General features: G+C 34.4%; 2 protein-coding genes and 1 long non-coding RNA gene across 10 annotated transcripts in view; 1 reads left to right on the top strand and 2 right to left on the bottom strand.

The window, feature by feature from the left end:
- LOC123312854 (glutamate receptor ionotropic, kainate 2-like) overlaps positions 1-4,741 on the top strand; it is a 15,197-nt gene extending 10,456 nt beyond the window's left edge. Inside the window, exons 11-15 of the mRNA XM_044897400.1 lie at positions 2,238-2,375; positions 2,434-2,867; positions 3,642-3,757; positions 3,811-3,954; positions 4,372-4,741. Of these exons, the coding sequence (XP_044753335.1) occupies positions 2,238-2,375; positions 2,434-2,867; positions 3,642-3,757; positions 3,811-3,954; positions 4,372-4,593 (1,054 nt within the window). The 3' untranslated portion in view covers positions 4,594-4,741. The remainder of the gene's footprint in view (positions 1-2,237; positions 2,376-2,433; positions 2,868-3,641; positions 3,758-3,810; positions 3,955-4,371) is intronic.
- The window catches only part of LOC123312855 (mpv17-like protein), a 26,997-nt gene continuing 13,841 nt past the window's right edge, over positions 4,624-17,779 (bottom strand). Inside the window, exons 1-4 of one of the 6 annotated variants that reach the window (XM_044897405.1) lie at positions 13,468-13,773; positions 9,150-9,298; positions 8,505-8,636; positions 4,624-4,927 (exon numbers count right to left, since the gene is read on the bottom strand). In XM_044897405.1, coding sequence (XP_044753340.1) covers positions 4,754-4,927; positions 8,505-8,636; positions 9,150-9,298; positions 13,468-13,579 — 567 coding nt within the window. In that variant the 5' untranslated portion in view covers positions 13,580-13,773 and the 3' untranslated portion in view covers positions 4,624-4,753. Of the gene's footprint in view, positions 4,928-8,504; positions 8,637-9,149; positions 9,299-13,467; positions 13,774-13,833; positions 14,223-17,616; positions 17,749-17,779 lie in introns of those variants that run through there. The other 5 variants (XM_044897404.1, XM_044897401.1, XM_044897410.1 and 2 more) reach the window with 5 other exon arrangements.
- On the bottom strand, positions 6,487-7,526 carry LOC123312857. Of its 3 annotated transcripts, XR_006537698.1 has the most exons (4): positions 7,442-7,526; positions 7,217-7,383; positions 6,855-7,021; positions 6,487-6,681 (listed from the first exon to the last, which is right to left on the bottom strand). It is a non-coding gene; the product is annotated as an uncharacterized LOC123312857 (long non-coding RNA). The 3 variants fall into 3 exon arrangements; XR_006537697.1 differs by lacking the exon at positions 7,442-7,526 and having other exon boundaries at positions 7,150-7,409; XR_006537696.1 differs by lacking the exon at positions 7,442-7,526 and having other exon boundaries at positions 7,217-7,409.

The raw sequence follows: 17,779 nt of genomic DNA, 5'->3' as shown, positions 1-17,779 counted from the left end.
AAATGTTGAAGTTAGGAGAATTAAAACATATTCATAAGATAGAGAATTTTCTAATCTATAAAAATACATCAAAAAGCAAACAAACAAAAACGTTTTCTTTCGGCAAAAAAAAATTAATAGTGAAAGTCGGAGTGCGTTCACATGCTCGTATTGCGGGTAAGTGTGCGCACCCTCATGCTGTTTATTGTCAATACAGAAGCGAATTTTTACAAGCACTGCATTATTGTTCATGCCACCATTCCTGGTGAAAACAACACTTGATACATTCCCCTGTTGGTGGCTCTTCATATTTTTCTGAACAATATTGATCGAGTCTTAACCAAGAAAATCAACAATGTCATAATTTATTCCTCACTGAACTAATGCCCATATAATGAATCTATGCGCACACTTTCTCCAGTAAGCCAAAATTTGAATTGACGTTCTTATAGAGTTGAGCAGCTAAGAGAACCTTAAGTTTTTTATTATATATTTAGATTAATATGGGCATGATCGAATAAAATATTGTTAAACACTGTCGGACTCGGAACTTGGACCTGGCAGAATTTGCAGAGATGCTAAAAATTAACAAGAAAACTAGTGAATTTGATTGATTGCAAATAAAAAGTTAACGAAACGTCGCACGGCGTACTCCTATGAAATACTAATTCTGCGCCCTTGCTTCATCCAAATGAACCCCTTTTTCATACATTGCATAGTCGAAATATACGCACTGCGCACACTTACCCTCTGCGCTCAGTTACCCCGAATCTATGCCCCGAATGACTCTACGTCTACTATATATACATTCAACCGATTTGCGGGTCCCTTCCCTTCTCCTAATTTTGACATATAAAGTGACACTTTTTAAAACTAACTGAAACGTTTATATCTCGCAACTCATGATGAAAATATACTATAGTAACGGAGTGAAAAATTAAATATTTCCGTCATTAGACGATTTAAAAGAATCTGCGAGGGACGCTTGTATATAGATGTTTTTGGTACTTTTAATTTGAATTCATAGCCACATCCTATCCAAATTTGAAAAAAATATAGTGTGAAATACGTTGATATAAACACTATTTTGCGCAACGAGCATAGCGAAATACGCTTATTACGAAAAATAATGATTTTCCCAACTGATTGCACAAATATCTATTACGAATTTTATAAATCCTCGAAAAAGTTAGATTTTGACAATATTGATTATGGTATAATACAGCTAGAACAGAGGCGACTTTTGTGACTGTATACTGTATAAGGTGGGGTGGGGAAACACCCCACAGTATTATTTTTATAAATAAACAGGATGTGGCGTAATGAATTGATAAAATGATACCTGCGGAGAGTGGATCTTGTGGCTGATCGAAAAAATATGTTTCATATGCAGTAAAAGTCCCTCCAGTTTTCGGGATATTCATCGACATTTTCTAATATTCGAGAAAATTACACCCTTTGCCACTCTTTTTGAAGGCAAGACTATTTATGAAGAAATTTTTTCATTCTGTTTTATTGGTAAATATTCCTGGATAGATGCGCTACCGAATACTATTCCTGAATTTTGGGTAAAATTCATAGTTTTTTTTTTGAGAAACTAAAATTTTCCTGTTTTGATAATTTTTTTACCTGAGTTTAACCTAACGTTATGTAAATAATGTATTTAAAGTTATGTGATGCCAAAGTAAGGAAAAACATGCGTCTTTCATCAAGATTATGAAATGGTAAAACTCACTGTATTTTTAGCATTCAATACAAAAGAAAGTGTAGAGCATGTATTATAGAACTCATATGGTGGTCACTTCAAACAGCTTTTGTGAAATTTAATTCAATGATACTTATTGTTTAATTGATATTTTCTGTCCTTTCCTTTCATGATCAATCTCTAACGTCATGAAATCGATATTTTTAAGTAAATTACAAGTAATGAAGTAAATTTTAGCACTTTTATTGTTGTCAAGAAAAAAGGTCTTGACTCATTTATTATGATATGAATTCTTTCGATCTATCTTTTTTCATTGATTACAAAGATACATATACTTGAAAATATTGATACATACTTACTTGAAAATATTTCATAACTGTGGGGTTGTATCATGAAAGAAAACGAGACAATACTCAAAGCTTCAGCTTGATACGTTCGGCTCTACCGTGAATGAATGGTCAGCTTAACACTGGGCCATTGGCCTTGATTCGAGTCAACTTATTGTGGTAGCTTGAAAAAAAAATCTACGATATTTTTCCATGGATTATTTTAGATTGGCACCCGATGAATGGGAAAATCCACATCCTTGTGATGAAAATCCAGAAGAATTGGAAAATATCTGGGATATCAAGAACTGTTTATGGCTGACTTTAGGATCTATTATGGCGCAAGGATGTGACTTATTACCTAAGTAGGTACCTAAGAAAGTATCCAAATATTTCATAATACCCGCCTGTGATTTTTTTTAGGGGAATATCATCCCGTTTAGCTTCTTCCATGTGGTGGTTTTTCTCCTTGATTATGACCAGTTCCTACACTGCCAATCTGGCGGCTTTCCTGACAGCCGAGAAATCCGGTCCAACAATTGAGAGCGCCAAAGATTTGACTGATCAATCAAAGATCAAATATGGTTGTATGGATGGCGGTTCAACTCAGAGTTTTTTCAGAGAATCCACATTTCCGTTGTACCAAAAAATGTGGACTCAAATGAGTCAAAGTCAGCCTTCTGTATTTGCAGATAGTAATACCGATGGTGTTAAGAGGGTACAAAATTCTAAAAATAGCTTGTATGCTTTTCTCATGGAAAGCACCCAGTTAGAGTACGAGAGTATGACCAAATGTGATTTGAAACAAGTCGGCCAAAATTTGGACAGCAAGTTTTATGCTATAGCGATGCCAATGGGTGAGATTATTTTCATTTCTTATTCTTGACCTTGAAAAATATCGAGGAATATAACGATAATCCTATATATGTAGGAGTGCTATTATGTTTTGGAAGAAATTTTCATAGACCTTCGTGCACTCTCATCACATCATTCTACTTTCATTCATACATAGAGTTTAGAAGTGTATTATGTTTATCTTTGAAATAGCCCATAATATTAGGGCGAAATTAACGTGAATTAATTTGCTAATGTCTTTTTTTGGTCAAAATAGACTGATAAAGATTATCTTTACATTATATTATGACTATCCTTGAGAATATAACACTGATAAATTTCCTTCCATCTGCAATAACATCGAAGCTACCTCATATAACTTGGATGTTTTATTGTTTCACTCATTTTAGTTTTTGTATTTTAGTTTTGTTTCATCGAAAGAAGAACGGTAAGACGGTTAGACTTCCTCGCCGGCGAGGAAGTCTTTTATCACGAATTACTTCTATTGACGTGTGAGCAAAATGTAAAAAAATGTATTACTTTTTTGAACCAAAACATGAATAATGTTGGTTGGTTATATCTGGTATAGGAGTCTTGAAGGCCTTTAACGTTTTGCTTATACTCTTTATTGAAAAATTCCTAAGCTTTCTTCACCAAAAAACACGTATAATGGTATAATTATGTGAAATGGGAACGAAAAACTTGTTGCTTTAGTAACCATCAAACATGTGCTTGTAGACAATTAATCCTATAGGTAAAGGAAGACTTTTCTGTACAAAAATGTTTGTTTTTTTTAGGCTCCTCCTATGTCGGCTTGATAAATTCAGCAGTACTTCATCTGTCAGAGATTAACAGATTACAAGAATTGAAGAAAAAATGGTGGGAAGAAAAGAGAAATGAGACGGTTTGCGGGGTGAGAAATAATTCATGATTCTTGAAATTTTTTTATTGCGACTAAAATTCCAGGCAAAAAAGGAACCATCTGCATCACTATCCCTCAATAGCGTTGGAGGTATTTTTATTGTGCTTTTTGTTGGAGTGGGTGTTGCACACCTCATAGCTATAGTCGAGTTTTTATGGAATGTAAGAGATGTATCTGTGGAAGAACACGTAAGTTTTTCAATTACCTTCTACTTACTTAATTCTGTGCAATGAATTTAGATAGCGACCAAAATTTGGTTGTCATATCAGGATAAGAGTTTTATAGAAAACTAATGAGGATTATTCTGAAACATTTTATGTTCATTTTCCCTTTCTTAATGACTTCGGTAGAATTTATATTTCATAATAAGTAATCGTACATGCTGCAGCTGCTACCCTAAATCTTCTCAAGACAATTCATGTACAAGTTTATCGGTCGCATTTCTTGTTCTAGACACCCTGTAAATATAGCTAAAATTCTTTGGAAAAATACTTGGCATAGCCTTTTTAGTCATATTTCCTATGATCAATAAAATGTGTCTCATATAAGTTTGTTAGATGAAGACAAACTTCTACTAATCGATTCTTTATGTTCCCGGCTCTCAGATAAGTTTCAAAGATGCACTAAAAATAGAAATTAAGTTTGCGCTGAGCTTTTGGATCAAAAGGAAGAAAACCAAGTGTCCAACGCCTTCGTCTTCAAGTTCACCTAGTACGAACAGCAGAAGTAGGAGCAGAAGCAAAAGTCACAGCAAAACCAGGAGCTTATTGCGAAGCACCAACTCTCTTTTTTCTATGAATAGGTTGAATGCAAAAGAATCGACATGAAGTTATGAGGTTCTCTTCGAGAGCAAGAAATATGATTTAAAAATATTTATTGTTAACATAATAAAACATTATAATTCGATTTATAGTATTGTGTGGACTAAATATAGGTATTGATCTGTTGATGAGAATAAATAAGTGTATATTGGAATGGTATTTTTCATCATAATGCTAGTTTGGTCAATTCTTTTTCCTTTTGTTTGAGTTGGAGCTGGTGCATGTAAGAGAGGAAGCAGCACCACACAAGGCTGCAACAGCTAACGAATGGAACTCGATTTTTTTCTGATATCCAGGTGAAGTTTATTGACTGCAAAACGGCCCAGTAACACATTCCAACCTAGAAAAAAACGTTCATTATATTCGATTTGATTTTATCCCAGAATAATTTGGGGAAATATACTTTTTATAGAAAATCTTCATACAGATACAGAATGAGTAAAAAGTAACACACAAAACTCATACCTTTGGTATTCACTCTTTGGTAGAAAAATGGTCGAACAGGTCAATTTTTATTTTTTATTACATCACAAAAAGGAGATGTCGGAATGACAAATTTCATAAATATGTAATGTATATAATGTGCATGTCGAGTAAAAGATTTTTTCTTTAGCTACTAGGATGATTTTGATGAAATTTTGAGTGTGCTTTAGGGCTGGGCCTGATAGGTGAAGTTGTGGTTTATTCTGAATTCCCGAACGGCTGGCTCTATGTCAATGACATTTTTTGTTTGTGTATGATCAGACACATCAGATATTGCTTTTTACATATCAGAACAATCCAAACAATTCCAAATTTAAAGCAAAGTTCAAAAGTTCAAAGTTTATTTATTTATTTATTTATTAACGATTTTTTCGTCTGATGAAGGAGTCTGATATAGACTCCGAAACGTAACAAAGAATTATAATTTCAACGTTATTTATTTTGAGTTCATTGTCAGGCAACAATTTTTTCTAGTTAATTTGCTCCTGACAAATTAGTGCAAGAATTTACGCAGGAGCAAATCGTTGATTTCATTTTTAATTGATTTTGTTTCAGAGATTGGGAGTGAAAACCCTAAAAAGTTTATGAAGAGACCCAGCAAACATTTTTAACTCGGCCCAACGTTGGGTTAGTGCTGCGATGTTAGAGTCGGTATACTGCAAATAGTGTCACATCGGCCGACAGCCGCCCGACGGACTATGAGCCGACATGTTGCAGAGTCTGCACACCGCAGATCCGGTGACGATTCGACTGTGCAAAAACACATCGGTTTAGCGTCTAGACTATGCTTCAAATACGCTCCTCAAATTAATCGTTACGACTTTTACAATTGATCGGCACCACGTCGGCTTAACGTCTAGACAATGCTGGGAATACGCTGTTCCAATTGATCGGTACAACGTCGGTATAATATATACATACCTGCAATACTAATGCTCGTTCTCACCAAAAATCTCTAAATTTTAAGGGACACCTAAGCATATTTACGTGACATTTCTTACTACTCATGTACGATTTCTGTCTCATCAACTTTTAGGAGACACTTAATACCAACTCAACGTTGCTAAAATTGAATTCGTACTAGAGTTAGAAAGAAATGCCAAGTAAATATGCTAAGGTGCCCCTGAAAATTTGAGAATCGTTGGTAGAAATTGGCAAATCCAAAAAAAAATTAAATATGAATTATTTGATCAATAATTTCTGATCTTTGAATGTTTCTTATGTCTCGGAATCATTTCTCATGTTAAAGGAGACCTATTTTTTCTTCAAATATTTTTTGAAACCTTGCAACACTTCTATTGTGATTAGGGCAAGACAATTTATACAGCCAATTGAAAAAAACCTTCATATATTCAAACAACTTAAATATAACGCTCATATAATATTATACATATATAAATACTTTGTACATTGAAAGAACACATAAAAACGACTAGCTTACTTGAAAAAAAAAGTATATATTTATTCACTGCTCATTATTGCCTGCTTCTTTTTCCTCCGCTCTTTTCAATCTGCCACCTGCTCTGTCACCGGCATTGCGAAGCCAATTCATTACATGATTCATTTCCACATCAGTGGCACTTCTTGTAATAGGATTTATCCTTACAGATCCTGGATAATAGAATTTCATTATTTGTATAAAATAAATTATTGAATTTCATATAGAATATCATCTTATATGTGTTTAAATTAATTAAATATATGTCAACATGCAAAATATGTATTCAATTTAAGTAACTTCCAAAAATGTCAACATTTTCGACCAATACAACATGAAAACTCACCATGATTAAGCTCAACAATATTCGCCACTGCTTCTGATCCATTTTTATTATTAATTCCTACCCGACCAATTCAGGGAAATTCCTGATTCATGGCTTATTATGAGTTAGATTATTTTGCGTGTTGTCTCTGCTACGTCCTTACCCCCGTTGAGGCCAAATTTGGACAACTGAAAAATATTTGTATATATAGATTTTTCAGTCTTTCAAATTGTAGAATTTTTTCTCTAGAATAAAAAAGACCAAAACCAAAAATTGAAAGCATATCCCAAAAGAGTAGATACATAATTCTACCTACACATTTTTTCAAATATTCTAGATCATATATAAGTATATCAGCATCGAATTTCTTCAATTCTTCGTACCTTTTTATTTTGATGGTGTTCTTATCCATTTCTATCTCTGCATTTTTTTTATCTACATGCAATCTCAAAAGATCGTTGAAGTACTCGGTTCTAATGATGGTGATGATGTACTACTTGGACCTAATATTTCGAGAACTCTCTGTTTCACGTGATGATATTCCTGACGCCTACTCCGACGTTTATTAGAAATAGAAATACCAATTTATTTTGATTTCTTGTACTCACCTGCCCTGGGACATCACTGTTACTATGTTAATACAACACAACACAACAAGGAAGTTTTCAGAAAGAAAAATTTCGTCAAATAGCCTACTCTTATAAAAACTCTTTTATCTTCGAAACACGTGCACACGTACGCCGCCTGAATGAAATAACGCTTCGATACGGAATTACGGAAATTAGATTGTCTGGAAGCTCTTATGCAAAATCCCGCGAAATTTAAATAGTACAGCTTGACCTTATGCTAAGGGTAAAAAGCGCTGAAGATGCATCTAACCGCAACCGATCCGATGAATATAAACCGCCAAGAAGTTGCTCATCTAACAGCAGCGTTTTGCCGACGCTGGCTAGATGCTCATGTTTCGCCACATCTTCAGCAGCGTAAACCATGTCTTCGGATCTTCAAAGGTCCGATGATGTGTAACAGCAGTACGCACTTCGCCAGCAGTAACAGCACACCGCCGACGATTTACCGACGATAAATGTTTGTTGGGGAAGAAAAAAAATTATTCGAATATATAAAATACAGATTGAATATTTCAATAATTACAATTGTAAGGCGCACAAACTCCAAAATATCATCAAAATGAGACAAAAAGAGACTACAAACTCATCAAAGTAGATACATCCCCCCTCAACCTTGACAACACGCCACTGAATATATCAACCCTGAGGACACTCACTGTATTAGTGTTCCACATCATCCTCGGCAGTGGAGAATGAAAACTATAATTAGTTCTTGATAAACCGGGCCTAAACAGATCAGCTCGCCCAATCGGTCTTGAAGGAATATTCAGGTTGAAGCGAGACAGCAACTCCGGAGAGTAGTCAAGTTCCCTATAGATTTTTGCTACAAAAGTTGCTAACAATTTCAATTTTCAAAGATTTTTATAGAGTGGGCCTGCCTATAGCCATTGTTTTTCGCATATGAAAACATCAAACTGAAAAATTCACTCGAAATTTATTCGACTTGTATTGATGTTATATAACGCCTGTTTGGTCCTGTACTTACTAAATTTTTCATCTTTGTATATGTCACTATATGTCACAAAAAATAATAATACATTACCTTCCAAGTGGGAAAAAATTTTTGTCTGACGGCATCTACAGATTCATCAAATGTTTTTCCATCCATAATGCTCATCCAGAAATGGAATGAAGTTATAGCAAAAGGTCCGAATGTAAATTGTTCTACTACAGCCTGAAACGAATAATGTTTTTCAAACAGATAATGCACAATGCCTGAACGATAATTATCTACATATTTATAAGTAGTTCATTTCATTTAATTTTAGTATAGTACAACATCGCACCATCGCACCATCGCAGTGGGCTTTTGAACATACTTTGCCGCTCCATACTGACAAATCTCTTCATTGAAATTTTGTGAACCTTCTGTTTCGAAAACCGTGAAAATTATCGATATTTGCAAAATGATAATATATTCGATGCCCACTGCGATGTTACTATAATTTATATGGATTATCATCTATTAAACTGATATAGGTACTTGAAAAATCTCTGTTGAACTTATGAAAAACTCACTTTTTGTGAATAAATAGTTTTTTCTGTCATTGTTCATTTTTTTTCTGGGGTAAATAGTTCCACTTTCCGAAAAGAGAACTCTAGATTTTACTCTATTACTCAACTATTACTCATTTCTTTAGTTTCAATAATCGAATATAATAATAATAATCAAATATAATAACTATACCTTGATAACTCCAGTTTTGAAGTTATTTTGTGGCCAAATTACTGAAGAAATCCTAACCCAGGCGTAAAGAGACGGCGCTACATAGAAAGAACCAAAAAATGCGAACTGAGCAACTTGATTCCAGTCCAGAGAATCAAATTGTTTTCCAGCTGAAAAACGATTTTTAATTGAAAAGCAGAAAAAAACACAATATTCTATCACTATATATGTATAATTTGTTATTCCTGCGAGATCACCAAACGGTATATCCGATAAGCCGATACCTATTTTATACCGCAAATCATATTTTATGTTGCATGAAGAAATATAAATGAATCTTGCTCATCTACTGCCTTTGTCTGCTCTAACAAAATAGTTTTCTCTCAAAATCATGCGACACCGGCCACCATTTTCCTCAAGCGACCAGGGCCTCCTATATGTTGAAAAGGTCCCTGATCATTGTATTTTGTATTAAACGTATTAAGCTTGGTAAATAAGATTTGCGCTTGTTGAAAACTTATGGTATTAAAATGATAAAAATAATCCACCCAAATCGGAAAAATAGTAGGAACGGCTTATCACTACAATAGCTGAAGGGGTTAAAATATGAATAGGTATTCAACGAATGTTGAGGAAACATAATAATAATAATTTATTCACTATGAAAAAAAAAAGTTTCTACAGTACAAACAATATATAAAGTAATATGTGAACAAATAAAAAGATGAAACGACATCACAGATGCTCCAGCTGGAAGCCATCGCTTGTACCTGTTGTCATATCGTGAAAATTCACCCCTGATGATGAGTGAACAAAGTGAACGCACACTCCACACATTCCACCCCAGAAACAATTTTTTTTTTAATAATTTTTCATTTATTTATTCATTTTTTTTAATATTATCATATTCATATTCAAAGTGTTCTAATATCATAATTTTTCTTTTCTTTTTCTACTCATCTATATCTAAACATTGTTGATGAAATTATGTAGTCTCTTTCTTCCGTAGCACAGTATCCAACTCCTGCATATTCCCTTGAACAAACTGACATTATTTATCCCTAAGATGTAGGCAGGAAGTTGATTGAACAGTTTCGGTGCAAGATTATTACATTGTCGCTGGCCTATAGTCTTCCCACATCTAGGTACACTCAAGGAGCCTAATCTCGTTCTGGTGTTGTGACAGTGTACAATGGGCTCAAAAGCAATTTTGGATTTCTTTATATTTACCAGCCTATTCAAACAGAATAGCTGTCTCACATCGAGTATCTCGGTCTCTTCATACAACCTATCGTTAGAGAAGGTAATTGGTTTTTCATTGATAACCCTTAGAATCCATCTTTGAATAACGCTCAATTTTTCCAAGTGAACATCACACACACCTCCCCAACCGATGATTCCATATGTCAGACTGGACTAATGCAAAATATATCAATTTGAGGTGTTTTAGATCGAGGTAACCCTTCAAATATTTTATTTTATATAGAACCCCTCTTAACTTATTAACTATATTTTTTACTTGTAGGTCCCACCTCATGTGACGGTCAATGATCACACCCAAATACTTGACCGACTCTGCCTCCAGGATGTAAGAGTCAGTACCCCGGCCGTTAAAGGACCCATATAAGGCAATCCACTGGAGTATGAGCAAAAGGGCATATATCTTGTTTTTTCTAGGTTTAGGGTGAGTGTGCTGAAACTCAGCCAATCCTTCAGAATTCTTATGTCGGCTTCAGTTTCTGTTTTCAAGCTTTCCTACGATTCAGACTCACAAAACATTGCAATATCGTCCGCATAGCCGAGAATTTTGCCCTTGATTCCGAGATTCAGCAAGCTGTTAATATAGAGAGTGAACAACAAAGGTCCGAGCACAGTCCCCTGTGGAACCCCGTACGTGACATACACGGGATCACTCATCTCACCATCAACATCCACCCTCTGTTCTCGATCAGTTAAATAGCTCTTTAATAAACCATAAATCTTCCCTCTAAAAAAATAACTGTCCAATCTTTTTAGTAATTTTTCGTGAGATACTGTATCGAAGGCTTTAGAGAGATCAAAGAAAACACACAATGATGGATTACATGATGTATTTCCTTTCATCGGTAGGGGGAACGTCTGCAAGAGGTCAAGAATATTTAAAAAAAATCCAAATGAAAATACACGAGCTTGTCAGATTACGATACCGTTTTTAACCCAAATGTCTGTGATAGGCACTATATACACTGTCATACAGCTGGTTTCATAAAACTTTGATTGTCCGATCAACGATTTGACAATAACTCGATTTCTAAAACGAAATCACTGATGAAACCTCTTCATTTTTGAAGATATTGAAGAAGTAGCAATTGAGAATAATTGAATGGACGTATGAACATCATAATTTGATGCAGGAATGATATTCTGAATGATCATAACTGAATTATCGATTGAACACAAATTGATGTCTAGTCAGTAGTCGTCAATCAAGCGTTGATTCCCCGATCAACTAACCCACGGTTAGTCATGGAACAAATGATTGTAAAGTTAGGATATAATCTTTGACATACTATGGGTTGTGTTCGGAATCAACGTTGAACGTTGCCCAACGTGCTCTTTAACGGGACTTAACGATCCGACAACCAATAGGACAACCGTTTCAGACGTCGGACGCACACCGGGCGATGATTCCGAACTCCACCCTGGACGTGATGACGAGCATTGGCGGGAAGAATGAAAAATAAACATTTGTTGTTGGCTAAAGACTGTAGAGACTAGTAGAGAGATAGTTGCTTAGTGTCGCCAATCGCAGTTGAGATAGTTGTCTCTGACATTGCTGTCACATGAATTTTCAATGCGAAACGATAGGAAGCAGAGACAGAGAGGTTGCCTCTGATAGGAACAAAGATATTATTATTGTAATATCTTTGGATAGGAAGTATATATCTTTGAAAAAGTCTAGTGAAAACGGTTAGATTTTGTTCTATAATTATTTCTTCCAAAATAACAAAAAATTCATCGCACTCGGGAAGGTCCATATGACCTTTTTTCGACACCATCTCCCTTTCGTTACTCTCAAATTATAAGATTTTCGAAATATACGTTTTTCAACATTTAAATAAATAAATATACCTTAAAGTGTCAGTTTTAAGTATATATGATGATATCAGTATTTTTTTTATTTTGATACGCTATCCTTCACAGTCATCCCCCTAGTACTAGTACAAATGTACAAGGCTGATGTATCGTAGAGGTAGTAGCTTGTAGTCTATAAGGTAGACTCTAAAAGTCTAAAGGGTCCAAGGTATTCCCTTTCATATCAATCTAACATGCCCGAGTAAATCCAAAATAGTCCTGTTGCGGTCCTACTATGTTAACCCAGCATTGATTTTTACTACCAACGGTGGCGTAAGTCTATGCAGATGATAAACCTAATATGCAAACAGTTTAATGTTTACCACTCCAAAGGTTCAAATGATAATTAGAAACTGAATGAGGCAATTGTTCTGTTTTCATTTAGTATAGAATCAGAAATGGAGCCAACTCTTAATTTTGATAATAATATCGTGCAACATTCAAAAATAAATACGTATTACGTATATAGAATAATATTTTCACAAAGCAATAATATTTGTGAAGAACGACCTACCTCAAGATTTATCTGTGAAATTCATAACAAATATAAATAATAAATAAGCTATTGTCGTCATGGAAATTCATTGTTTTCAGATTGTCCCAAGGATATAATATATTGATAAGATATCCAGAGTAGTACAAATTATAATATAATTAATACATAATTTCCATAGAATGTTAATATTTTAATAATTAGTCTAGGAAAATTTCAATAACATTAGGTTTAGTCAATAATATCACCACAAATACCTACCTGATCTTCCATCATTTGACCTTCCTCAGATGAAAGGTATCATCAAAGTCACAAAAAATCGATGTGGAAAATAAATGTGATGATGTATTGAGCATGACATTTGAATAAAACGAAGTTGTGACAAAATCATGAAAATATTTAAGATTTTCTTGGCATAACCACAGCCCTCTTATTCATGCTGTGTTAAGAGAGCTGTGGCTTGTGTAGATATTCCCGGTGAGGGAAAGAACGACCCTTAATACCACAATATTAATTATAAATACCACATATTTGATATAATGCAAAACACTTCAAATCATATTTCAGAATTTTTCTGATCAACTTGAAATTTCCACGCTGGTTCCCCTGGTGCCCCCCACATGAACCGCCCTTGATATAAATAGGACTTTTCTTATGATTCCGATTCATCAATGGAAAATTTAACTCCTGACCTGATAAAATGAACTATGTACCGATTGATTCTGAACTTACCCATGGTTTGTTGGATGACATTGGAAACAGGCCATATTGCTCCATAGGACAAAATTCCGCGAATAATAGGATATTTACTAGTAAATGCTCTAAATTTCGATAATACAATCATAACTTTGTTGCGTAGAGATCACAGACTTCATAACAAGTATAGATTAATACTGAGAACCAATGAATACACTTTCCTACTTGCTATTTTCTGGGAATACTGCCAATTTTAATCAGCTATCCCAAGTTCATCGTCAATTTTCAATATCACGCCTGAAACTGTAGATTGCGCAATTGAGAATACATTCATGATGAAAATAAATGCAAAATGGAATTGTTTCAAGGAAGAGGAGATTCAGGTGAATCATTCTAATCATGTACTTTCGTTCGACATCGATAATTTATTTTTAAACTCACAATGCACAATTAATTCTAATCAGAATTATCTTATAATGGTATTCGAACTGAGTCAGATCAACAGAAAATAAAATTTCAATACATAACAAATATCACTTTCAATGGAATTGCTCTAGTGTTAAATAAATTGTTTACAATTGCCTAGTATGTCATCCAAGTCGTCAATTACCTATTGCTTCGCGGTTCATTTCAACCGACTGTTTTTCCTGGTTCTTCATTCGCAGCTGATGCATGTAAGAAAGGAAACAACACCAAACTAAACTACACGCGCTGACATAAGGTACACGATTCTTTTCTGGCACCCAGGCGAAATTAATCGTTTGCAGCACTGGCCAGAAGAATATTCCAACCTGGAAAATTTCACAAATATTGTAAGAAGAGTCAATGTAACGAGTTTTCAACGAGGCAAGGATAAAACTGAATGAATATTAGCACTCAGGATTAGAAGTGATTTCAATTTGTATAAAAAAAGCCGACATGATGAGCACTCATCAAAAATAGTCCAAGGGTTTTTTGAATGTAGCGTAGTAGATAGTTTGCATTTCACCCATTCACTTGACTGATATTGTATATCTGTAAATCGGCGGATTTAGAACAGTGCAGTCCCTTATTACGAAACAACGAATAAAATTTGTGATCTCGCATTTTGACTTTACATAACAAGGAACTTGTTTTCGACTCGAAGCCACCAGGTTAGGTTTGCTATTTAAGGTGCCATCTTTAGGGAACTGTATCTAAGTAGGGGCTGATCAAAAAAAGTTACAAGAAAAAACCACAATATTTTTTGACAGGAAATCAACTCTTAAATTTTTTCGCAACTCTTCGTTTACACCCTGTACAATTGAAGAGTTTGTCAGGAGGGTAGGTTGTTTGATTCGAGAATATTTATCAAAAAGCTCAGGAATGGAAAGTAAGGATAATTTATTGGACATGCCATATGTGAAAAAACGAAGATGAAAGCTATTTCCGGTATAACTGATGGGAGTGACAAAAGATCAAAAATATTTTGAATTTTCTCGCCATTCCGGACAACACACTGAAAATGAATTTCATAACAATATTTCGAAGTCTCCACATAATTTAAGTTAAGAATATATAGTACTAGCTGACCCGGCAAACGTTGTTTTGCCATATAAATAATTTCCATGTTGTATCATAAAAAAATAGAAATTAAAAATTTTGTCTAAAAAATAAAAAAAAATTTAGGGGTGGACTACCCCTAACATTTAGGGGGATGAAAAATAGATGTTGGCCGATTCTCATAGATAGCTGACCCGGCAAACGTTGTTTTGCCATATAAATAATTTCCTAATGATTAAATTACTAAAATGGCTATTAAAAAATAAGGGTTGATCGTAGAAGGGTGAAAATTGAGGATTGTATGTATTTTTGTATGTTGTATCATAAAAAAATAGAAATTAAAAATTTTGTCTAAAAAATACAAAAAAAAATTTAGGGGTGGACTACCCCTAACATTTAGGCGGATGAAAAATAGATGTTGGCCGATTCTCATAGATACCGGATAAGCACAAAAAATTTCATCAAAATCGGTCAAGCCGTTTCGGAGGAGTATGGTAACGAAAACTATGACACGAGAATTTTATATATTAGATATTCTGGTCTCACTCATTCTATATCATGATATGAATATGTAATATGATTAGATCCACAAAACTCTGACAATAGGGAATACTCCTTCTGACGAAAATGATGTATTTTTTATGAAATATCTTTGAAACGTCACATTTTGAAATAACCATTTCAACCGTTTCCCAAAAAAAAATGATATATTTAAGCACTAAAATGAAAAATAAAAATGGGTATTTAAAATTTAAAGCGTTTCATTTCGATTGCACAAGTTGGCAACATCGACTGAAATATGCTTTGATAATAAAGGACAACAAATACACTATCTTGATGAGATAGACAAAGGTGGCTGTCTATGAAGTCTGCGACGAACGAGGAAGGTATGGAGAGTAGAGAGAAGGAGAACGATCGCCGTACTAAAAATGTGTCTCCAAAAACGGGGAAAATAGGTGTCGCTGCGATTACAACGGGTATCGATAAGGAGTGGGGATTCAAGCGTCAATTTGAAATGAACAGCCTTCATTTTATTCAAGGTTATGTGTCATCGTGGTTTTTCTGATGATTTTTCAAATACCTTTCTTCAAATCTATATTGAATATGAGTTCTCTGAATTATATGCAATAAAATGCAAGTCGAAATCAATGAAATTCAAAAGAAATCACTGATCAAAAAAATTGTACCTACTTTTGTTTATCATTGTTTATTGAAAGCAGCTATGTTAGTTGGTTTACTTATCTTCAAAATTATATAAATCCGTAGTGAGGAGCAGTACACATCAAGACAACAAAAGGTAGCAGTCTCAGATTTATCACTTAGGTATTAGAGTAGATTCTTTTGCCAATACTCAGCTGAGAACCGATATAAACCATATATTATGTTATGCCAACAAAATTCTTCAAGAATATTTACTTCTGAACCATGTAGTTTTATTGGTTAAATATTCTTATTCAGAAGAGTCAACTTCTCACGAGGGATGACAATTTCGATTTCGTTTATAATGAATCCATCATCTTTTTGATATCTTCATCGCAAAAGTGCTCTTGACACACAAATTGATTGGGAGTTGATTCTTGAGATAAGGTTTTTTCCAATTTTCTCTCAAAAATGCTCTCGGAAATTTTATCTCTTCTCCTTTTCTTTCCGATGCCAAAACACTCTTATACTAGCGCACGCTTCAACATTTCACCATGGTCATATGTTGTTCTCTTATCAAAAATCGACAATAATAATATTCCTATCATCTGTCACCAGGGAAACAGTTCACTCAGCCAACGAGCCAACTACAATTTGATTTGTGTAAACAAAATTTCGCACTCTCGTGATGGCCAGCGCGACTGTTGGCAAAAACATGAACTACTACTATTGGTACATATTTTAGGGGACAAAAAATCTGTGGTCTCAAAGCAGCGATCGTTCTCCTTCTCTCTACTCTCCATAGAGGAAGGTCGTAAAATTTTATGGGATTTTTATGGCCGGTTGCAGTTGAAGCTCGCCAGTAAATACGCACCTGTAAATCAACAGCTTTTATTTTATAAACAAGCTGATCGGACATTGTTCTTTTCATTGTCTAGTAGACACGGTTGCCAAATCGTAAACTCGCAACCAAGCGAGCCCATATTTGAAGAATGATTTTGAATAGTTTCCGAGGTGCATTTGAAAAAATCATGAATGAAACTCATAATTATTCAGTTTAAACTTGCATATGCAGTGATAACTCAAATTGAGGAGAATTCCCCATTAGGAAAGAAAGCAGGTTTCAGTAGAAATGCCAATCGCTGAGAAAGCATATCAAGTCTGCCAAGGGCCAAGGCTATGTCTTGTGATAGCATATTGTTGAAATTAATAAAGAATACTTAGGAGTGATTGGATGTATTTACGAATATAAATATGTTTTTAAAGAGTTCAAGTGATAGGTACCTTGAGATTAGAAGTTTATAGATTTTAAATAGTGTTAAATGTTGAATTGATACGACGAGTTCCGATATTATTGGTGCTACTGTTCATATTCGAATAATAATAGAACCGGAATGATCTAGACTCTTTCGAACACTGTTAGTACTGTTCGGGAATATCGGAATCCCAAAGATCTAACACCAACACAATTTGTTAGTCGAATCCAACAAACTATAATAAAAAATCGTCACATCACATTATTACCTGCCAGGAGGGAAGGAATTTCTGATTAACAGCTTCTACTGCTTCATCTACGCCTTTTCCTTCCATTAGACTCATTCCAAAGTAAAAACATATGAGAGCTGCCGGGCCATAGGTCATTTGTTCTACAACAGCCTTCACAATGTTTCCGTCAAATATTTAAATT

Source organism: Coccinella septempunctata, chromosome 5 (assembly GCF_907165205.1).
Source record: "Coccinella septempunctata chromosome 5, icCocSept1.1, whole genome shotgun sequence".
In the NCBI taxonomy this organism is placed as follows: Eukaryota; Metazoa; Arthropoda; class Insecta; order Coleoptera; family Coccinellidae; genus Coccinella; species Coccinella septempunctata.
This window is presented reverse-complemented; position numbering and strand designations above follow the sequence as displayed.